The sequence below is a fragment of the Microtus pennsylvanicus genome, chromosome 1 (genome assembly GCF_037038515.1).
Source record: "Microtus pennsylvanicus isolate mMicPen1 chromosome 1, mMicPen1.hap1, whole genome shotgun sequence".
Lineage (NCBI taxonomy): Eukaryota > Metazoa > Chordata > Mammalia > Rodentia > Cricetidae > Microtus > Microtus pennsylvanicus.
Genome location: NC_134579.1, coordinates 89,207,911 through 89,231,935, shown reverse-complemented (window position 1 = coordinate 89,231,935; position 24,025 = coordinate 89,207,911). Strand labels below are relative to the sequence as shown.

At 39.9% G+C, this 24,025-nt stretch overlaps 1 protein-coding gene across 10 annotated transcripts in view; it reads right to left on the bottom strand.

The window, feature by feature from the left end:
* The window catches only part of Cdk8 (cyclin dependent kinase 8), a 76,249-nt gene that overhangs the window by 22,700 nt on the left and 29,524 nt on the right, over positions 1 to 24,025 (bottom strand). For all 10 annotated transcript variants that reach the window (XM_075972375.1, XM_075972385.1, XM_075972394.1 and 7 more), the window contains exons 2-4: positions 14,834 to 14,909; positions 8,862 to 8,972; positions 5,977 to 6,117 (exon numbers count right to left, since the gene is read on the bottom strand). In XM_075972375.1, the coding sequence (XP_075828490.1) occupies positions 5,977 to 6,117; positions 8,862 to 8,972; positions 14,834 to 14,909 (328 nt within the window). The remainder of the gene's footprint in view (positions 1 to 5,976; positions 6,118 to 8,861; positions 8,973 to 14,833; positions 14,910 to 24,025) is intronic.

Below are 24,025 nucleotides of genomic sequence, written 5' to 3'. Positions count from 1 at the left end.
TTTATATGCTTTTCAACAGGATAATTCAGAAAAATTTTAAATCCTATTCAGAAAAACTATTTTATGGTGTTTTGTCTATAAATACGGTATTTCTCTTTTGTAATGTGAGAAGCCTAAAAGTCAAAAGAAAAGTCTGGAAGCCCACCATGTATCTCAGCAGGTAACACAGTTTATATCAGGTAAGCTGAGTCCTGGAAAATTATCCTGTCTAGTAACAAGAGGCCTAAGAAACACACACATACTGGTCCTGTTTTTGGAAACATTACTGCCATCTACTTTGTTCAAAAAATAGGAGCAGTCACCTAACTTAAAATATAACAATGTATTCCCATAGGTCATATGGAACATGGAGAAAACATGTCTAACTCAAACAATCCTCTATATTTCATCAGCTTCAAAAGTCATTCAACATCATCTTCAAGTAAACTTCAAGAAAATCTTCAAGACATCATTTAAAATAAGCATTGTCGACAGAAGATTCTAACACTGTGTTAGGACAGTGGCCTCGAAGCTGTCGAGCAGCCACCTCTCCTGTAAAGATCCATGTACACATACACACCCACAGTTTGCAGCTCTAACTCTAGGAAAACATTACAAAGGACAGAATGCAGCTCACTATGCATTTTCAATATCAATGTTAATTTCATGGAAAATACTGATTTACATATCAAAGTGTTCTTCACAGTTGATCACAGATACTTAGAGAAAAAAACTGTCTACCTAGCTAGTCATTTAAGCAAAATCCTGTTGGCATAAGCACAATATTCATAAACTATAACCAATGCAAACCTCATATTAAGTTTGCCTTCACTGTTAGCATGTCTGTTTTACCCTTTTCTAAATTGTATAGAAGAACTCATGTTTTACTTGCTACCTAATTAAACAAACTAGAAATTCATAAAATAAATCTATGGAGTACCAAATAAATTCCCAAAAATGACTATAACTAACAATTACAAAGTCTCTTCCAAAAAGCTGTTTAAAGAACAATGTTTAATACACTTCTGATAATCTCATCTGTAATAAAGGTCCTCAAGCCTCATCAGTATTTTATATATATATATATATATATATATCAGAATTCCCTTCCCCTCTAAGGCTGAGTAATATTCCACTATATGTACATGCTACACTTTTTTATGTACTCATCTATCAATGGATATTCATGCTGCTTCTACCTTTTTGCTATTGTGGATAAATGGTTCTAAGGAAAAGAATTCATAGGGCTGAGGAAATATCTGTCAGAACCCACATGAAAAGCTTAGTGTGGTGATGTGTGTTATTAATTCCAGCTCTGACGAGGTAGAGACAGACCCTGGGCTAGCCAACCAACCCAGGCTAATGAAACCCTGTTTCAAGTAACAAAGTGCAGGCTGGCTGAGGCAGAGCTGAGGTTGAGTTCTGGCCTCCATGAGCACCTGTACACATAAACACACACACAGAGAGAGGCTGAACTCTGTCCTCCATGAGTGCCTGGGTACGTAAACAGATATACACACAGGCTGAACTCTGGTCAACATGAGCGCCTACTGAGACAGACAGACAGGCAGGCAGATAGACACGTACACGCACATGGTTTTAAAAAGGTATTTACAGACAACTTTCTGAGACCTTTCCTTGAGTTCTTCTGGGCACATATCCAGAAGTGGAGGAATTGCTGTGTTGTGGTGACTCCACATTTAACTGTGGGAGGAACTGCCGCTCTTTTCGACAGCAGTTACATCATTTTACATTCCCACCAGAAGAACAAAAGGGCTAAACATCCTTACTGATATCTGCATGAAAAGTTCCCATGAACTCCTCTTCACGGTCAAAAGTCATGTGGAACGCCTTCTATGGATAACCAGATAATAGGAGAGAAACATGGAAGTAACTTATCCCAACTACTTGAGCTAGAACCTCTAGGGATTTGTTTGTATAGAAAGATTAACACTTCAGCTTGGCTGGGCCACAGTGCCCAGGTGTTTGAGTCAAACATTATTCTAGATATCTCTGTGAACTACAGACCTGAAACCAATTCTGGGAGGTAGCAGACCTTTCAGAAGGGTGGGCCTGGTGGTGGAACCCTTGTCATGGCTCACTAGAAACTCACTCTTCATGGGCGTGGGAGCCTAGCCTCACCGCTTCCTCTTCTACTTCCTGGCAAAGGTTTTATTCCCCATCATCGTCACCTAACCAACCAAAGGCCCAAAGCAATAAGGTCCGTCTACTATGAACTGAAAGATCCAAAATACATCTTTTCTTTTTGTAGGTTAATCATGTCAAGTATTTTATTACAGTGCTGCAAAGTCAATGACCTCCTTCCTGTGAGAAGGTATCTAATCAAACAACGGCTCTCATAGAAAGACTGACTGCGAGCAACAAAGAATGCGCCAGCAGGGGCTTGCATGTCCAACTTAATTCTACATCTTCCTGGATCTCCACCTTGCAGTCTATCCTGCAGATTCAGAATAACTAGGCCTCTAAAATGCACAAACCAATTTCCCAAAATAAACTGCTTTCTTTATGTCTCTATGCCCGCACCCTGTGTGTTCTGCTGCTCTGGAAAAGCCTAACACGAACAGGAGCAGCAGAGACAGAATTGTAACTGCTACAAACATTCTCACTGCCTAGAAGCAGGGAAAGAATGAGAGGGAGCCACCAGCACAGGGAGAGGCAAGGTGTAAGACATGTACCTTTGCTTTAATTTCTCCCTACTTCAAAGTGACTGGGGAACTTAATGTTGTAATATGAAAAGGTTTCATTTAGATCCATAAATTACTATCTGTGCTTCCTTCCTATCAGACCGTTTTCCTTCAATTCCCAGCACTATGACAAGAAACTAACAAAGCACATCCATGCAAATGTCCTTTTCTTGCCCTGAGCCCACACAGGGCTCTACATGAATGACTACATTCCCTAACAAAAACAAGCCTGAACCATTAGCCTCTGCTGTGTGATCATTAATGATGACAATATAAATCTTCACTTACCAAACAGGAGTATTAGTGGTAAAAGCTCAATATTTGTCTCTATCATCTCAACAAAAGAATGTTTCCACGTTTATTTTTGAGAGCAAATGTAGCCAGGATGGACTCAAAACTGTGATCCTCCTGCCTCTCTCTGCCTCTTGCGTGCTGGGATCACAGGTATGCTCAAACCAGTATTTGTATTAATAATAAACCTGATTTAATTACACAGAAAGTTCACTAAATCCTTGGTTATTATCAAAAGGGTATTTTCAGGGTATGTGCATCAGTTATCCACCTTACCATGCAGTTTCTTGTGACAAGACAGAACATTCCACCAACTAACTGGTCAAAGTCATAACATCAGAAATTACATACACGTGTTTCATGCGTCACTGTGACCACTTATCAACCATATTTCAAAGGCACAGAAACTATAATGGACTATTACAGGATATGTTCTGATGAGTGTTTCATCTGCATTAATACTTGAGAATATGACGCTAAAAGCTGCATAGCTTCTGAACAGAGTCTGAGAGTAAATATTTTAAATATCTTATTACCACATATCAGCATCATATGTAGCTACTTTAAAAATTATAGACCCCAAATTAAATCTAAAATTTAAGTTTTAGCTGATGGCAAGTGCTTACACTTTTAAAAATGTAGTCTTTCACTCCAAAGGCAAGGTTTAAGAGGTTGGCGCCTGAACAGTGGCCAACTTTAAGGGAGCCAGCTGTGCTAAGTGTCCAGACAACAGCTCTAAGGCCTGTGTGCCTACGAGACACAGGACAGCTAGATGCTTAAAAAGAGCAAGGATGCCACAAGAAAACCCAGAGAATCAACTGACCTGGGTCCATAGAAGCTCAAAGACACTGAACCAACAACCAGGGAGCCTGCAAGGGACCGACCTAGGTCCTCTGCACAGTTACAGTGGTGTATCTTGACCTTCTTGTGTGACACTGAACCAACAACCAGGGAGCCTGCATGGGACCGACCTAGGCCCTCTGCACGTGTTACAGTGGTGTATCTTGACCTTCTTGTGTGACACTGGACAGTGGGAGCAGGAACTGTCTCTGACTCTTGTTGTTTTTTAGAACCCTACCTCATACTGGGTTGCCTTGGTCAGCCTGAATACAAGGGGAGGTGCTTAGTCTTACTGCAACTTGATATGCCATGTTTTGTTGACATCCATGGGAGGCCTGCCCTTTTCTGAACAGATATGGAGGAGGAGTGGATTGGGGGAAGGAAGCAGAAGAGCAGTGGTAGGGAGGGTCTAGGAGGAGAGGAGGGAGGGGAAACTGCAGTTGGGATGCAAAATAAATAAAATTTATTTTTTTAAAAAGAGCACTGATAAAAAAATAATAAAATAAAATAAAAAAGAGCACTGATACACCCAGCAGAGAACATCAAGGACATCTCATTTTAAGGAAGGAAGTCACAAGAGGAGGTGCTGCCATATGAAGAACATTCTGGACACTAGTCAGGTAGTGCTGTATATAGAAAGATAATGGAGTGGAGCACAGTGCCTCACTGTAGAGGGCTACATAAGACTGCTCAGCATTGCTAGCACGCAATGACAACACCATTAATCTTTGGTATTCGTCATTATTATTTGGACAGCATCTACAGACAATAGATCTTTTTGTTGCCTTCTGTTAAGGTGCTCTGGTCTCCCAAACCCTTTATGCTTGAGACAGTTTTACCAGAGCCTTCTAAAAGAACCCATTCTTCACTAGCCCACGTCACAGAGAGTATTTCTACACTTCACCAAAAGAGAGGGGAAACTGGACCTCTAGCTACTTTGTTACTGTTTTTAGTTCATTCTACTCAAGCAGTCAAGTGACAAACTTAGGAAAGCCACTCAGAATTTCCTGAATAAACATCTATTTTTATGTGAATTACTAAAAAGAACAAACAAAACTAAACAAAGTGTAGAGCTATTCTAGCTTAATTGGTTTTATGAGAAAAATGTCCTTCCAATGGAATTTTCATTCTTTTACAAGTCACGAAGAAAGCTGGTAATACAAAGCAGACAGAAAAAACAGAAATGTTTGTTATTGAGATTTATCTTTAACGTCATAAAAAACTGAAAGATTTATCTATTTTTGTCCTATAAACCCACTGTGTCTACATACAATATTTCAATTCCATTAGGAAGGGAGTTTGCATAAAGAAAAGGACTCAAGCAAACTTCTTTGCTACTGGTCCTGAAAGCACTGTGGTGTGAAGGCCAGGACAAAATGACTCATGCTCAAGGCTCTTGACAGGACTGCCTCAGGCTCCAGGAAAGCAGCTCACTGGAATCACTCATGCAAGACTAGAGACTGAAAGAACCACCGCACAGTGGCCCTGTGGCTCCACTTCAGTCTGTGAATTTGTTCTTATGTACACATGTGGTGAGAGACAAAATTCCTGCACTGTGCATTAAAACAAGAGCGCTGCTCTAAAGCTGACTTAAGTTAACACCTTTACAAAGAAAAGAACTAAAAAACAAAACCCCACATTTACTTATAGAACAAGAAAGCAATCCAAGTAATTTAAACCTATGGAGACTTAATGAATTAATGAATAATAATACTTTAGTTGTTTTTTTTTAAAGCAACAAGGGCTGGGGAAACAGCTCAATAGGTAAAGTCCATGCTGCACATGCGTGAGGCCCTGGACTCCCGGCACTCATTCAACAGCCAAGTGTGGCTGTAACTCTACAAATGGTGGAGACAGTGGGTGTCTGGGCTTCTCAGGGCTCGGGTTCACTAACCAGCTAGTCTAGTGGAAAGGGCCAGAACTAAGTCCAGTAAGCAGCACTGTCTAAGCTAACAGTGAAGAAAGCAATAGAGGACATAGCTGATGACCACCTCCTGTAAGTGTGTCCTATCAACAGCACAAGGACAAGACTACTGCATGTTCACACACCACCAAGCCCCAAGAGCTGCCCGCCTACTTACCTATGGCAAGATTTTCTACAGACAATGGGGAAAGTACCCACTATAAACATATTTCCTGGTTGAACCCAACTGTGACTCACCAAATCCCTGTGTAACACCCAGTTGGCATGAAGATAATGAATCCCATCTAGGATCTGGTACAACAGTGACTTCACCATTCCCCGAGGTAACTGAACTGGCTTCTTGTTGGCTTTTGAAGCTCTGTGAAACTTAATTATATGCTGAAAGAAAGAAAATACCACAAGAAGCTTTACAAGTAAGAAAAGGCAATGCCGAGATCATTCAAGACACCGACAACAAAAATGATCAGCTCCATTTTTAAAGCTAGTGATGGCATCTCAGGAAACGAAGACGTCAGGAACTAGGGTGCTCTACACTTTAAAATATAACTAAAGATGATTATACTGGGGGCACTATGGGCCTGTTTATCTAGCAGGAATTTTCATGAACAAAACCATTTTTATTCTGTAAAGATTCAATAAAAAAGGGAAAGACAAAATTCTGACAGATGGAACAGCACAATTTCTGACACTCACACGATATGAAATGGGGATTTCAGTAAAACACACCCAACATATAGAAACTAAAACAATGGTAACAAGTACACAGTCAGTTAAAGCTAAATATACTTAGAAACATAAAGGATCCAGATGAGGAAAAAACCTGCCACCCTGCAAAGCTTTCTCTGTACACGTGACTAGACAATTAGAGAGAATATAAAGTACAACTTTTCATCAATTAAAACACTTCGCAAATAAATGTACGTGAAAAGGTTTCTTCCTCTCCAATGTTTCAAGCTCACGATGAGCTTCTCTATTTTCTATAGAACACCTGTAAATTTCAGGACACTTCAAGTCAGCTCTGCATGCTAACCACTGCACACTCATGTCTAGCACATACTGCACCGGGGTTCTTCATCATTAAGCTGATTCTTGTGATTAAAGAAAAAAAGAGTAGAAGTGTGATGCTTAACACTGCAGGCTAACATCTGGTCTTCTACCTGATGTTATACAGAATAACAGACAGAAGGAATAACTAGTAAGCTGTGAGCCAAAGAGCTGTATTTCCAAAGGGGGAAATGTAGCAGAGCCATTTGCAGTGAGAACAGAAACTCACTCGCTGGTACATGCCTGTCTATATTTAAATAACAGCACTAGGCTACCTTAAGTTTCTTCTCTGTATTTTACCTCAGGCATTACTTAATAATTTAGAATATGTATCACCTATCTTAAAATGTGCTATCGAGTTTGTGCCAGTAAGAAGAAAATCCGCTGACTCTCCAAATGTAATAAAAATAGGTTTAAGTAGAGTACATTAAAGAACTTAAAAGCTTCAAGTTTCCCAGAATAAAAACCAAGTCGCGGAGGTAAGAGAATTGAAAGTGTATTTCTTCAGTCACATGCCAAATACTACAGTGATTTTAAAAAAAAAACTAACATTTTAAAAACAATAAATGAAATCCTATAGCATGGGAATCTCTTGCCTCATATTCTTCATATTCCAAGGCTAAAAAATCAAATACACAGTAAACAGACTATAAATCTCACCAATGCCTAAATGATTTTCAAAACAACTCTTAATTATAACTTTTGCTACCTTATGTCAGTCAATCCACATATTATATTCCAATTAAAGTAGGGGGAAGAGTAAAGTTTTAGGGAAATGAACTATCCTGTTTTTATTAAAATATTCATTTGCCTTCATAAGTATTAGTAAAATGAAAAAGGCGATTATGAATTACTTATATATATCAAATTGTATGCAATATAACATATATAAAATACTTATTACATCACACTAAATAACAATATATAACTACCGTATATATCCTTATACATCCCCTCTGCTTTCATGTCCTATACTATGTGTGTGACTCACTAACTTTAATTAAGGTTGGTTGCATGAACATGAGTGATAGGGAAATGTTTTTATTTTGTCTATTTAAGGTAAGATGCATTTATATTCTTATCAATACAGTATGAGTCTTTTATGGATTTGACTAAACCGGTAAACTGTAATCACCCATTCAAGAAATCTGCAATACACAATTTGGGTCTAAATATCTAAAAATGCCATAGGCCACACAAACTTAAGAAACTGCAACCCACTTCTGCATAAATCTTGTTTTGTAGTGTGGCTCTCATCAGCAATGATTTTTTTTCCCCTAAACAAAAGCATGCCCATTTAAACAGTACAGCATATTATTGCCAATGAAAATGGAATACATTAAATTAACATCTGTTGTGAATAACTAAAAAATGATTAGTAAGTTTTCCACACTTAGCTTATACAGCTTGTAACAGCTTCAGGACTATTAGGAGACTTTCCCAGTGTCACAGTACAGGGGCAGAGACAGTAACCAGACCCGTTTATCCTTTTATAGCATGCTTACCCAACAAGTACTGCTTCATTTTAAAGTCCTTCACATTACAGAATAAAAGAAAATAAGTTCTTTCAAAACCTTATAGTAAACAAGCTCATCTTTTAAAATCAACTCTGTAATTAGAAAACAATGCTCTGCAATGTTCAGTCACACTCCTCTTACTTTACTGTCTGTTAGAAAGGCCAACACACCACGATCAAAAAGAAAAGTCTCCCTAGTCTGAAGACTCAAAATGCTTCAACATCCAGAACTTTGTGAGAGCTAACATGATTCCATACCATGAAACACTGTTTCACATTCAAAATTGTTATAAACACTGTATGAAATTCCCTTCAGGCTATATGTATAAGGCAAATATAAAACTGAAACACGAGTGAATTTCAAGTTTAGATGTGAGTTCAGCCTCTAAGATGTCTCATTAAACATATGCAAATACCCACCCCACATCTGAAACCCTTCGTTTCCTTTCTTAGTAAGGCAACTCGACCCACTAAACAAAGCAAAAGCTTCCAGTGAGGAGATTTCTAGTGCAGTGGAAGCTGACTGAACACAACAGTCCTGGCTACCAGCAGTCCACCTTACCCAGAGGTCATGTTCAGCATAGTCAAAGAGAAGCCATACTTTCCGATCAGCATGAGACAGAAACACCTTCTGAAGAGAGATGACGTTTGGGTGCTTAAGCTCTCGAAGTAACTACAAAAGAAAGGAGATTCATTCAAAATTTAACACAAACCTTTAATACCTTTAAAAAAAAAGATTCACACCAAATTAGATGTGGTAGCACATATATCTATTCAAGGATTATGAGCATTCTCTGCTACAGCCATGGCAGGCATTTCTACCTTGCTGCTACGAACTGAACAAAGGTCTACAAAGATAAATTCTGAAGCAGAAAGACCACCTGAAGCCCAGGAGTCCACAGCCAGCCTGAGCAACAAAGCAGAGCTCCATCTCAGACCTCACCCATCCCCCATCCCAGTTGCAATTTAAAGGCAACACAAAACCAATGCTTACTGATATTAAGCATTCAGTCAACACCCACATAGTGTGATGTGACAGAAAACCTGCAGGGAAAAAGATACTGAAAAGGGGTAACAGTAAATCTGTCATTTGTTGCTTGACTGGTAATTTTAACTTTTTATCAAAATTACAATTTTAGCCATGTTTAAGTCCACAGATTGGTGGCATTATTCAATGCTGTTGAACCATCACTACTATAAAATGTTTTCAACATTCCAAGCAGAAATGCTGAATCTGTCAACAACCCAGTTCTAGGTAAACTCTAGTACCTGTCCCGAAGGGTTTCTATGGCAAACACCTAGTGTTGGTAGGTTCTCATAACACCTTGTCTTTCTTATTTGTGTTGACAGGTGTACCTGTACTATTGGTACTGAGAAGCTGGCAGGAGGAAGGACAACTTTGGGTATCACTTTTGACGTGCCATCCATGTGATTGATTGATTTTTATGTGTATCTGTGTGTCTGCTACATGTGCAGGGCCCACGCAGATGAAAATCGGGAGCCAGATCCCCAAAAGTTGAAGTTATAATAAACGGTTGTGAGCCACCTGATGTGGGTGCTGGTGACCAAAGTTTTATCCTCTAGAACAGCAAGTGCTTAACCAATGAGCCATCTCCCCAACCCATTTATTTAGTCATCCATCTATCCATGCATGCATCTATTTATTTTTGAGATAGAATCTCTCACTGGCCTGGGTTTGGCCAGTTCATCCCCACCTCCTCTGCACTGGGATTACAAGCACTGGCATGTACCACCACACCTACTTTTTTTTTGGTAGATCCTAGGGATTAAACTCAGTACCTTGAAAGCACTTTACCCACCAGCTTCACACTTATCCTTTTTGTCTGGCTCATTCACTCAGTATTATCTTCAAGGTTTATCCTTGTTGTAGCGTGTAGCAGTTGTTCCTCCCTCTTTTATAGGTGAAAGCATACCATTATATAGAGAGACATTCCTCAGCTTACAATAGATTTACATTCTGATAAAGCCATCCTAAGTTAAAAACATCATCATCAATAATGTATTTATTAAGTCAGACATAGAGCTGGTCAGTGGAGACAGGTGGATCCCAGAGACTAAAAATTTTTAAGTTTTCTGAATATTTGCCTGCTTTGAATATATCATTCACTATAAACCTGATTTACTGCAGTTATATTTAATTTAAACTAGTAAAGTATAGCCGGGCGGTGGTGGCGCACGCCTTTAATCCCAGCACTCGGGAGGCAGAGGCAGGCAGATCTCTGTGAGTTCGAGACCAGCCTGGTCTACAGAGCTAGTTCCAGGACAGGCTCCAAAAACCACAGAGAAACCCTGTCTCGAAAAACAAAAAAAAAAAAAAAAAAAAAAAAAAAAAACTAGTAAAGTATAAAAAAATAATAATATTTAGAAACATACAATGCCAATATATGTCTCTCAGAGTGAAGAGGAAGAAGCTAGGTAAGAAAACTTGTAATATTTTCAAAATGACAGTGGTTTTTTTTTTTTTCTTAAAAAATTATGGATGTCGGGGCTGGAGAGATGGCTCAGCGGTTAAGAGCATTGCCTGCTTTTCCAAAGGTCCTGAGTTCAATTCCCAGCAACCACATGGTGGCTCACAACCATCTGTAATGGTGCCCTCTTCTGGCCTTCAGGCATACACACAGAAAGAATATTGCATACATAAATAAATAAAAAAAAATTATGGGTGTGTGTGTGTGTGTGTGTGTTTGTGCGCGCGTGCGCACGCGCACGCATGGATGCGTGTGTACAGCCCAGAGGACAACCTCTGGTGTCTTCCTCAGACATGCTGCCCACCTCCTTTGAGACACAGTCTTCCACTGCTTGGAGATCTCCAATTACAGTACACTGGACAGCCAACAAGCCCAGGGTGCCTCCTGCCTTTATTTCCTGGGCACTGGGATTACAAAGCATGCCCTGCTATGACCATGGCAGGCATTTCTACTTGGATGCTAAAAAGTAAATAAAGGTCTTTGTGATTGCAAGGTAAGTACTTTGCCAGCTAAACCATCTCCACAACCTTGACACTGTATTCTAACAATTTCTAAAAGCATAACCAGGTCTTAAATGTATACCTTAATCATGTTAATAGTTAAACTGAACCTTAATTGTGCCAAATTATTTTTTTTTAAAAAAATTAATTTGAAAATCTTTCTTCAACCAAACTCTTAAAAACTGATTTAAAAAAACAGAAATACTGAGGTTGATGTGCAAGTGCATTGTGAAAGCCGTCTAAATATGGACCTACCTACCTATCAGATACTCTCGCATATACTGGTGGTGGGCAACTGATACCTGCTGTACACTAAGTTAAAGGGATTCCAGCCCACAGGAATTCTGGAAATGAATGTAGCAAACAGCTCACAAAAAAATGAGAGCTTTGGAAGAATCTCTCAAAATTCTCTCCTAGGCCATGCTGATGATATGTGTCACAGGCTAGCCCCTAAAGGGGTGACAATAGTTCAAAGTGAGCAACAGAAATCCTAAGGTTTTTATTTGTAATAAATATTACTAAAGAACCAAACTGAGCCGGGAGATGGTGGTGCATGTCTTTCCAGCACTTAGAAGGCAGAGGCAGCAGATCTCTGTGAGTTCGAGGCCAGCCTAGTCTACAGAGTAAGTTTCAAAATAACCAGCACTACACAGAGAAACTCTGTTTTGAAAAAACAAAGCAAAACAACAATAACAAAAACAAACCACAGAAAACCCCAAACAAACAAAACACAGCAACAACAAAAAAAGAACCAGACTGAATGTGAGCAAGTTGCTAAAAGGGGGGAGTCGGGGAGGAACTGAAGGGTTTAATAGAAGGCAGAAGGCAGTAAAACAAAGATGGAATTCTTTTCCTTCCTTACCTTTTATTAAGCCTGCCACTCAGAGTCATTTTATCCACATTCAAGTTCATTCTTCTCTCCACCTCTTGACTTATTTTGAATTAAATTCCAGATATTATACTATTTCGCCAATAAGTATTTGAGTATGTACCTCTAAAACAGTCTTTCTCTCTCAACACACAAAAAAATAGCAATCAACAATAACAACATATCCAGAAAAGCTTCACATTAAATTTTACACTTACTGTGTAACTTTGCCTGTCTAAGGCGCCTGACTGGTCTAACTAAAAAGTTGAACAGCCAAAGGCTAGGCAGTAGAGGGTTAAGTGAGCAGAGAGAGAGAGAGAGACAGAGAGAGACAGAGAGAGAGAGAGAGACAGAGAGAGAGACAGACAGAGAGAGAGAGAGAGAGAGAGAGAGAGAGAGAGAGAGAGAGAGAGAGAGAGAAAGAGAACAAGGGAGAAAGGGGCCAGCCAATCAGACACAGAGTGGGACCTACGGAATGAAAGATAAAAAAGGCCCAAGGCAAAATGCAGATGAAGAGAAACTTGTCAAAATAAATTGTAAGAGCTAAGGGGTCTGAAGGCTCAAAATGTAAGCCTATTCCACCTTGTCTGAAGGTCAGAGTTTTGGCTTGCTCAAAGTTATTGACACAACTGTGACTACACACCCTGATCTAGGGTGTGGTTACTTGGTATTTTGGACATTAAGATGACCCATAGAAGTGTATCCTCTCCACCCTAACCAAAGAATACTTCTGACCCTTCTTTTGATATAGAAAATTTGACCTAGGACTAGTTGCCTTCGGGATACTTGGTCTACGGTGGGTTCACTTCTTAAACAACAGAATGTTTTTCTCAATAATTAATAACTTGATGTGAAGCATTGGGACAAGTAACTGAGCTGGTTGTTCTCTGTATGATGTTAAAGCAGTCTTTTGCCTTCTTTCCCCTTTTGTATTGGGGTATAAAAATGTATAGAAAAATAAACGTGGGTGTACTCAAAACTCAGAAAAGGAATTCAGTATTTAGTATTCACAGAGTTGGCCTCCCAATACTATCCTAAGTGTCTGTGTTTCTTTATCTCTGTTCTTCCTACCTAACTTTTCTAAGCCCCACGCCCCTACCTTGGACCGTATGAACGGAACCCACATGGCTAGGAGCCTGGCAAAAGTCATGCCAAAAAGGTGGCACCTCACATATAACAGCCCAACGTGGTCCAGCTTGCAACAAGTGGGACAAGCCTAAACTAAGGCTGAGCATTCATAACTCATAATAAGTTTCCATGTCTTTATTTGGGAACTGGTTGGCAGTCCCAAAAGAAAACCTGCTACAAGAGAAATGGTTAAGTCCTATTGCTGAAGAAACCATGAAGATAGATCCACTGCCAACTCTCTACTCAACAAGCATTCTTTCCTTTCCCCATATATTTCTATCATAACACCAGGCTCACTTATTTGTACTGTTAAGATTTATGAGTCTCTTTTCCCAGCAGTGTAAAAATACTCAGAAACAGAGACCCAAATTTGTGTATCTTAATTTTTCCTACTTTAAAATGTTCTGTTAACAAATGGCCGGTTTTGAAGATACATTAACATGAATCTGTAAAATGAGTGTGACTATTTTTTATATATTTTTTTAAATATTTATTTATTTATTATGTATACAATATTCTGTCTGTGTGTATGCCTGCAGGCCAGAAGAGGGCACCAGACCCCATTACAGATGGTTGTGAGCCACCATGTGGTTGCTGGGAATTGAACTCAGGACCTTTGGAACAGCAGGCAATGCTCTCAACCTCTGAGCCATCTCTCCAGCCCCATGAGTGTGACTATTTAAACGAGTATTCCTAGATTACAGAAGCCACATTTATGTACAGACAGGAAAACTAAAACAATAACACAGGCAGACACTGTGACTCATGATATGAAGGTCTGATTACACAGTCAGGAAACATGCATTTGGAATCACAATTTTTTTTTTAAATTTATTGTCATTGTTTGTGTGTTTGCATCACTGAGCGTGTGTGTTTGAAGGTCAGGGGAAAATTAGTGAGAGCTGGTCCTCTAATTCTACCACTCAGGTTTGGGAACTGAACTTAAGTCATATAGCTTGGGAGTAAGAACCTTTATCTACAGAGCCATCTCAATAGCTCCGAGCCAGAGTTTTATAGAAGAAAAACCTCAAGTCAATCTCAAGGATGCAATGTTTAGTTTAAATATATGCACAATTATTAACCGTACTTATATAAGAACACTTCCTTTGAAGTAAGGAGATTCTAATTACCACATGAAAGCTTGTGCTTCCAAAAGAAAAATGGACATGGTGATAATAAAACAACAGAATCTCAATTTTAACAGGTGCTCATGAAGACATCAATCCCACCCTAGCCACAGAAAACTGTTAGCTTGATGTAACAACTGTCATTGACCAAAACTAAGTAACAACAGTAAGTTTAATTAGTGATATTTATTGGAGGAGGGTGTTCACATCAACAACCAAAATTAATTTTACTCCAAATAAATAAATGTATACATGGCAAGAATTACATGCCACCTTTACTTCTTCTTAATTTTTTTTCTGTAAATACTTGTCTAGAAAAATATTTAACAGCTTTCAACTCATATGATGGTAAATACAACAGAGATCTGCACAGCTGACATTCATAAGTCAACTGATATGGTAATAACGAAAACTTCACTTACTGCTATCTCTCTGCATGCCGACATAGAGATTCCAGTTCCTTCTATTTGTTTTAAAGCGTAGTCTTTATCGTCCTTCCTGTAAAAACAAAATCACTTTAATATACAGGTAGCTCTATGTTTGCATGCATTTTAAAGTACTACACACAAACAAACCATGTGTTTAACACCGACGTCAGACAGGAAATTCATCTTAGATATGTAGGTCAAGGCAATTACTCGTGGAGGTGTTAACACCAGAATGGAAAGCCTTGTCTGGGACTCTAGTTATGTGTGCTTGATAAACTCAGATATCGTGCTCTGGATTTCTAGAGACAAGTTTCCTTCTAATTATGAAATAAAGCCAGTTTATGTGTCAAAGTATCAGAAAAGTCAAAATACATCACTAATGCAAAAAACGTTGTAACTTTAAAAACAAAGCACATTATAATCATACTCTCATAACTTAGGTCACATCTAAGTACCTTCAAGAGATACTCTCTTAGCACCTATTTCTAAGTATCATATATATCAAAAACTGGGGATACATCAGGGTTCCACCAATTACAGAGTTTCAAGTATCTACTATATTGTATAACTACTCTGCTATAACACAATTTGAGTGCTACAACAGGCCAAGTGTAAATCGACTCTGTCAAAGACGCAAACAAAAACTTCTCAGAAGTATCATCTAAATGGGGAATGGCTCAGCATTGGGGACTCTGATACCCATTACTTTCCTGGATATTACTGAGGACCCTGAAGAAGGTCAAGAAAGAGAAAAAGTTAAACACGATTTCACTTTGATGACTTTTATTTAAATATCAAGTCACACCTTAACAGGAAATGCAGGGAGAGAGAGTACAGTGAGGGACTGCTTGCATCAACCCTTTCAAAGCCAGTTAAAGTCACTTAATGCTTTAATCTTTGAGTTATTATTAAAACTTACAGCTGGGTGGTGGTGGCGCACGCCTTTAATCCCAGCACTCAGGAGGCCGAGCCAGGCGGATCTCTGAGTTCGAGGCCAGCCTGGTCTACAAAGTGAGTTCCCGTGCAGGCTCCAAAGCAACACAGAGAAACGCTGTCTCCAAAAAAAGTAAAATAAAATAAAAAATAACTTACATTATTTTTTTCTTTACAACATTTCTAACAAATCTCAATTATCCAATTATGACGGTATTCACCATGGGGAAATTGTTTTATAATAGTGGATTTTACAACATACTTCATAGTAAAAGCTCCACAGGCTTCATAATATAAGAAAGATATTAAGGATGACTGTAATTTAATACTCACTAAGTCTAAATGATTTTTCAAAGTCCGAAATAAGTAAAGACATAAACACACTAGGACCAGGATGAGTCTACTAGGCACATTTATATGCAGGGTATTAACTGATTAAGTATTGTACAATATATTTTGCAATGTCCTAAACTTTAACCCTCCGGGGACAAATAGTGTGACAGGCATGGAAATACTAAACTCAACCAAAGATTGGCTCATTCTCCTTAACATCCTGTTATAGCTTCACCTTGGTGGCTGTGAAAAATTTCATGACCAAGAACAACTAAAAGGGAGGAAAAGGTTTATTATTCCAGCTTCAGGATACAGTCCATCATTGAAGGAAGTCAGGGCAAAAACTCAAGCAGGGATTCGAAGCAGAAACCATGGAGTCACTGCTTGCTGGCTTACTCACAGGTTCATGCTTAGCTCATGCTTTTCTTTCTGTGAAGGTTTTTACGTCTGTGTCTGTGAGTATGAGAACGTGCACCCCGGTGCCCACAGAGTATTATAAGAGCTCCATGAGTGCCGTGAACTGAGCTCAGGTACTCTGTAGGAGCAGCGGTGCTTTTATCTGCTGAGCCATCTCCCCAGAACCTTTTTTAGCTTTCTCATACAGCAAAAGACCACCTACTCGGGGAATGGCAGCACCATCCCCAGTGGCTGGGTCCCTATGTTACTAATTAAAACAGCCTGCTGAAAACATGTCCACAATCAATCTGATCTTGCACTCCCTCAACGGCAATTCCCTTTTCTTCTTTTGACTTACCTTTTTTTTTTTTTTTGAAACAGGATTTCATTTGGTAGTCCTGGCTGATCTGAACTCAACTTATAGACTAATCTGGCCTCAAACTCACAGAAATCTACCTGCCTCTGCCACCTGAGTGCTGAGATTAAGTGTGTGCCATCCTGCCTCACTATCCATTTTTAAAGTAAAAGATAGACAGGAGATTAAAAAGATTTACTCACTGGTGTCAATAATGATCCAAAGCAAGCAGTCAAATTATAAATATATAGTGTTTTAAGTATAGCCTGGTCTACAGAGTGAGTTCCAGAACAGCCAAGGCTACATGGAAAAACCCTGTCTCCAAAACCCAAAACAACAACAAAAAACCTGAGGGCTCTCCTCAGATGTGGTATGGCACTGAAGTTCTGTGTACAAATAAAGAACCACCAGCTATGACAGACAACAGAATATTCCTTACACACACACACCTGCACAACTCACACAGCTTTTTTCATTCTCTTGATCCCAATTTCCTTATCTGTTCCCTTCCAAATGAATTAAAAAGTGCTAGAAACATATAATCTGGGGCTGGAGAGATGGCTCAGCAGTTAAGAGCACTGACTACTCTTCCAGAGGTCCTGAGTTCAATTCCCAGCAACCACCTCATTACAACCACCTATAATGAGATCTGGTGCCCTCTTCTGGCCTACAGGCAGGATATTGTATAGATAGATGGATGGATGGATGGATGGATGGATAAATCTAAAAAAATAAAAAAGAAATATATAATCTATATGTGCCCCATCTATAGTAATTAGTTCATATACAGAAAATTCAAATACAAAAAATCAATTAGAAAATAGGAAAAGTCCACAGGTTACCAGAAAAATGATGATTTTTCTAGGAAATCAAAGAGGTTTAGAAAAGCTATAGATGTCAGGCAGTGGTGGCACACGTCTTTAATCCCAGCACTTGGGAGGCAAAGGCAGGTGGATCTCTGTGAGTTTGAGGCCAGCCTCGTCTACAAGAGCTAGTTCCAGGACAGGTCCAAAGCTACAGAGAAAAAGATAGCATTCCACATGCAAGGAAAATCCAGACAGGAAACTGGCTGCCAACAGAGCTCCTCACTGGGAAGAATAACCCATACAATTGTCTACCCACAATTCCTCACCTCAATGATTGAACAGAGTAATAGTCTCTCATATTTTGTGATGTAATAATTGGGTAATTTTATTTTGGAAGGGGGATCTACACTGCAAAATAAATCAACCCCTTAAATGTTCTTCTAGTTTTCCTCTTCTTAAAATTTCCAAGGTCACCCTTATTCAATAAGTAGACCATACCTAATTTGGACATTGCTTATGGATTCTATATTTAAATAAAATCTGACTTTTTGTAAACAAAAGGGACACGGAGGTAAAAACACAACTCTCACCTCAAAGAGGGCAAGAGACAGTTTATTCTGGAACCAAACATGAGTGACTGTATCCTAGGAACACAGACTCATGTTACTCTGAGTGTCAATCCAACTCCAAACTAGTTCCATGAAGTTTAATATGACAGGACAAATTAAACCATAAATCAAGTCACTTTTAAAATACATTGAATACATCAGGGAGGTAGTTACCACAAAGTTGGGAAATCTATAGACACCTGATTCTGTCTAAAGACATTCTTAGGTTTGGAGAAGCCAGGGGTCAGTGAGGTTACATACAGAGGTGGGCAATAAATGGCTGGGGGCAGAGGACTAAAGGTAGCCTAAGATAACTTTGGCTTTGAACTTGCAATATTCCAACCTCTTCACATCACTGAAGTTCTAATCAAGTCAGTATCTGTAGTTGCAGCTTCTTTTCTACAACTTTGTCTAAAGGGAAAAAGATCTTCTGATAATTGCACATTTGTGAAGACTCAATCCAAGTACCTGCCCAGCTTCAGGCTGTTCCTTCTGGAAGTAGAAGCTAGCAGGAAGACTGCACAGACAAGGGAAAGGGGATAGACTCAGATCTCAGGGTTGTAAACAGACTATATTTCTGTCTCTGCACCCCAGCTATCCTGTAAACCTCAATCCCGACATTTCTGTTTATTATTTGTGGAGACATACTGTCCTAAACTCACTATGGAGCGCACACTAGCCTCCATCTCTGAAGCAACCCTCCTGTCCCAGTCTCTTAATTATGGAAATTACAGGTTATAAACCACCGCGCCTGACCTGCACACATTCTATCTTTAGCACGCTGAAGGCTGCATGTATTTTCCCAATTATCTTCTTTGATGCAATAGATCTCCCATGGGGAGAGTGAGTAGTTCCTCAGGACACCTCTGCTCTGAGATTTTCCACAAGTCCCCTTCATGTTTTAAGCAAGTCCTGGAGCAGAACCATATTCTGGCATCTATTCTGGCAGGAGCATCAGATGATGCTGTCTGAACATAGGAATAGGCAAACCCTCACAGTCACTTTCCTATCTAGGCTCAAAGACATAAGGCAAGCTGAGAAGGTATACACCCAGTACACATACTAAGAGATAATCACAAAGATTCACTGACCATCAGGCAGAAGGTTGCCATCATCCCATATCAGGTTGGTATTAAAAGGCTGAACCAAGTCCTTAATACTCAAGTCTCTTTCCTGGGAACAGACCTTTTCCAATTTAAAATGAAAATTTAGCAGCTTCCTCCTCTGAACATTATTAATCACCGTTAAGAATTTCCAGCTACTCATACATGAGATCTGAAAGTTTTGGTATTGCTGCCAGGGAATCAAGAGATCAAAAGCCTCATGACACATGGGCCAATAACCACTACCCATTTCTTCTGAGAAAGTCAGAGTCCACGCAACTAATGAAGCTTCACTGACTTGGTTTCAAGGTCCTTTTTTAAAGTTCTATTTTATTTTTAGTTACATGTATATGTGAATATATGTCACATGGGGACAGGTGCCAGCAGCCCAGAAAAAGGCATCAGATCCCCTGGAAGTGGGGTTACAGGCAGATGTAAGCTGCCTGATGTAGGTTCTGGAAACTGAATTCAGGTCCTCTAAAAGAACAGTAAACACTCTTAACCAGTGAGGATTCTCTGCAGTCTAGTTTAAATTCCAAGGTCAGTCATACTGTACAATCTTTGGTGCTCACTGAAGAAAACACTCAGCAAGAAAGCATCCCTCATATATCCTATGACTATCTCTCCTGTATTTCCACTCATGTTATATTGTGGAATGGGTGATTTTAAAATCAACTTGACACAAATCAGCATCCTCTGTGTTGGAGCCTCAATTGAAGAACTGATCTGATTGCCTTAAATGATGTGGAAAGACCCACCCCAGTGTGAGCAGCACCTTCTTATAGCAGCCCACATAAAGAAGGACCACGGCAGAGGGAAGATCACCTGACTTGCCTTTTCCAAGCTTGGCATAGCGTTGGTTTACCCTGTGGCGGCTGCTGCTGCTCTCACTGATTTCAGAACCAGTATTCCCACTGTTGAATAAAGACCTGGGACTCTCCAGGAACATTCTGAGGCCAGAGTGGGGCTTCTGAGGCACCCCAGCTTGTGAATTAAGTCAACTACTCGGTTGTGGGCCTTCCCAGTGAGACAGCCACCAAGCCTCAAGGACCAAAAACTACTGGGTTCTAAGACTCAGGTATGAGACACTTATTGCTGATATTTGAAGCTGACTTTAATAAAGTCTGTATATTTTCATCCTATCACTTTTGTTCCTGGAGAGAATGCTAGTACAGTGAACTAGTATTCAAGAATTAAGTTCAGTCTATGGCCCATTAATATACTTACTGTCTACGAGCTATGCAGGTTTTTTATATTCTTAAACAATGGCTTAAAATATACCCACCTATTCACCCCCACATCTCCACAAAAAAGGAGACTACATGTGACCCATCAAATCTAAACGTTTATTCTCTGGCTTTCTTCAGGGAAAGTCTGTTGATCCATGCTACTCTTCTACTTCCTAAAAAGGGAGAAACTAGTGCTGATAAACTATGCCCTAAATAGACACCAGAAACACTAGAAAATTCACACTGGGTTAGTTGTTGGTGGGTCATAATTTAAAAACCAAGTAAGAGGGCTAAGTCTATAGCTCAGTGGCAAAGCACTTGTTTAGGACAGCCCAGAGTCTGGTCCCTAGTATTACAAAAAACAGCTTCTGGTGATCTCAGGGTAGGCCCTTTTATGGTGTCAGTGGTTTAGAAGTTTAATCTGAAAAAAAAAAAGTGTTAGTTATATACTCTGGTATGGAGAGAGTAATAGATGACTTCATCTATTCAAGAAAAGCTTTTTATTAAAATTGCTGAGCACGTGAAGGTCCAGATCTCATCTCTCATAAACATAATCCATGATTAAGATAATAAAGGTCTCCGGCAGTGGGGTAGCACACATCTTAATCCCAGCACTCGGGAGGCAGAGGCAGGGGGGATCTCTGTGAGTTCAAGGCCAGCCTGGTCTACAGAGTGAGTTCCAGGACAGCCAAAGTAGCAGAAAAACCCTGTCTTGAAAACCAAAACCAGAAAAAGATAATAAAGTCACTCTGACAAGAGTCCAAATGTCAAGGTTTTCCCAAGAGAACTTAATGACCATGTATTTTTAGTGTGTCCTGGCTACTATTTTCTTTATTCTTCTGTTAGACTTCAGGTTTTTGTTGCTGGAAATCTACAGCTCACCAGGAAAGTGTTAAAAAAACAATCAAACAAACAAACCTACTGACCTACTAGCTGGGGTGTGGAGTGCAAGTCCAGAACTGAAGAGTTTGGGCAGGGAAATTCAGAGTTTGAGACTGGTCTATATGGAGCATGAGACTGTGCCTAAACAAAGGGGGGGAAGAAGGGGAGAGGGGAAGGAGAAGGAACCCTTAACCAATTTTGTGTTCCCAGCCTAAAAGGTGATACTATCCACTCATTTTGCAAAATGACTGTAATATTCAATGTGGGCGCATATTTCATACAAAATATTTACAGGCAGGCTCACTGGCCACTAGGCAGCTGCAATCCTGCCAAACAAGCAAGATGGCCACCTAACAAAGGCCAGGATGTACGGCTCCTTCTCCTTTGTTAAAAATGTAGATCGCCTGGGGAGAGGTGTTTTCCAAAGCTGGTGACTTAAGTTGCAGGTGTTTCGCTAGCCCCGCATCTCCCAGAAAGAGAATATTAATGAGCATCCACCTTGGTTTACCTGGGGGATAGAAGGTGTTAAACGCGGGTAGACCTTCAGGAATGGATGAAGCTTGAACCCTTCCCATATGGCTGTGTGAACTGTGTCATTATTTCTCGCATCTCCATACGGGTCAAGTTAATGAAAAATAGTTTCTATGTTGAGGCCTATGGGACCTGACAATTCAAGAAAAGTGGAAAGAACAAAGGGAATTCTGAATTCTGAGACTACTATTTATCGAGTATGTAGAAGAGTCTTATAAGTATAAAGAGGGCATTGAACCCCTGTAGTCTAAAAATCAAGACTTTCTGGGGCTCAGTCACAACCCAATTAAGAGTTAGTACAGGGTAGTCACATTAGAAATGTTATCTTCAATTATGGACTCTAAGCAAAGAAGGAGGCCTGGCCAAATACTGTCTACCAAAAATGCATGCTGTTAGTCTAATGTCTGTATCACCAGTATTACTCAGTTCTGTGTTACACAGTAGGATACTGGAGCCTGGGAAACTTGATGAAGACCAAAGTTTAGCTTAGGACAAAGTTCCAGAGGATGGTGGTTTAGTTCACACTTCTGAGCTTCCAGGGTTTACATCTGGTCATAGCTTCTGGCTAGCAGTTTTTCACACATCACAAAGCTTTATAGGAAAGAAGCAGAAGTTGTCCTTGTGTTCTAGTCTCCTCTTGTTTTATAAAGCCACTTATGTTATGGTTTTGATCCCTGGTCCCTTTAAGAGGAAACCACGCCCACTCCCGGCGACTCCCTGACCTCTCATCGCCATCTTGGATTTCTCTCTGGCGTGTCTCTCTGTCTCTGTCTCTCTCTCTCTCTTCCTCTCGCTCTCTCTGCCTCTCCTCTCCTTTCCCCTCCATAACCCCCTGAATAAATATTCAACATGTTGTGTCTATCCATGTCTCTGTCTCCTGTCCGCCCACCATGTGTCTGCCTGCCGCCACACGGCCCACTCTGGAGCCCCGCAGCTGTCTCTGCCTGGGACTAGCTGCTCTGCGGCTGCTCTGTCGGGGACCCGCCAGCGTTTTTAAGAATTCATAAAAACTTATATTTCGTGGCGGTGATTATCTCCAATCTTAAACATACTCCGTGAATTTCTACCTTTTTATAGCCTCACAATAAAATTCACTAACAGAACCTTGGGAATGATTGCAAAGCACACGCTAGACGTAGTGCACACATTTTCTCTTTGGGAGCTACACAGTTCCTTTTGCAATGAACCTGTTTTCCAGAGAGCCAAACTCAACTATAAAGTGGTTTTTATAAATGGCAAATCTCTGTTGGTCATACAAAAGGTGATTTCCATCTTCATAAAGGCAATAGTAATGGATCCTTCATAGAAGTAAGCTTTGTAACATAACATACAAGAGCAGACCTTAGCTGAGGCATTATCTAGGTGATTTCTTACTCTTACTGATACTGAAGACACTATCAGCAGCTCCTGCTACTCTACTCCCTGCCATGACGATCTGTAACCTCAAAGTAACAGGAAAGTAACTACTATACAACGTTTATGTGTTACACATCTGTATTTATCATTTTATATTATGTATATGATACCAAAGTGGATTATAAATGCTCATATATTAAAATTGTTATAGTCCAAATCCCTTTTAAATCACAGTGGAACCGGGTTTTAAGGAAGAAAGCCCCAGCTCCAGCAGCCCTACAGGCTCAGGTTGGTCACCTGTCCCAAAATACTAATTAAAATGACCAGTAAAGGGGCTGGAGAGATGGCTCAGAGGTTAAGAGCATTGACTGCTCTTCCAAAGGTCCTGAGTTCAATTCCCAGCAACCATATGGTGGCTCACAACCATCTGTAATGAGGTCTGGTGCCCTCTTCTGGCCAGCAGGCACACACACAGACAGAATATTGTATACATAATAAATGAGTATTTTTAAAAAAATGACAAGTAAAGGAGAGAAACAAAGAGAAGAGATTGAATGAATGCAGCCCTGCTGAGGGAGCTGGTAGAAAGATCAAATAACCCTGAGTTCTTTAGAATAAAGAGACAGGCTTTGGACTTAATTTAAAACTGGGACA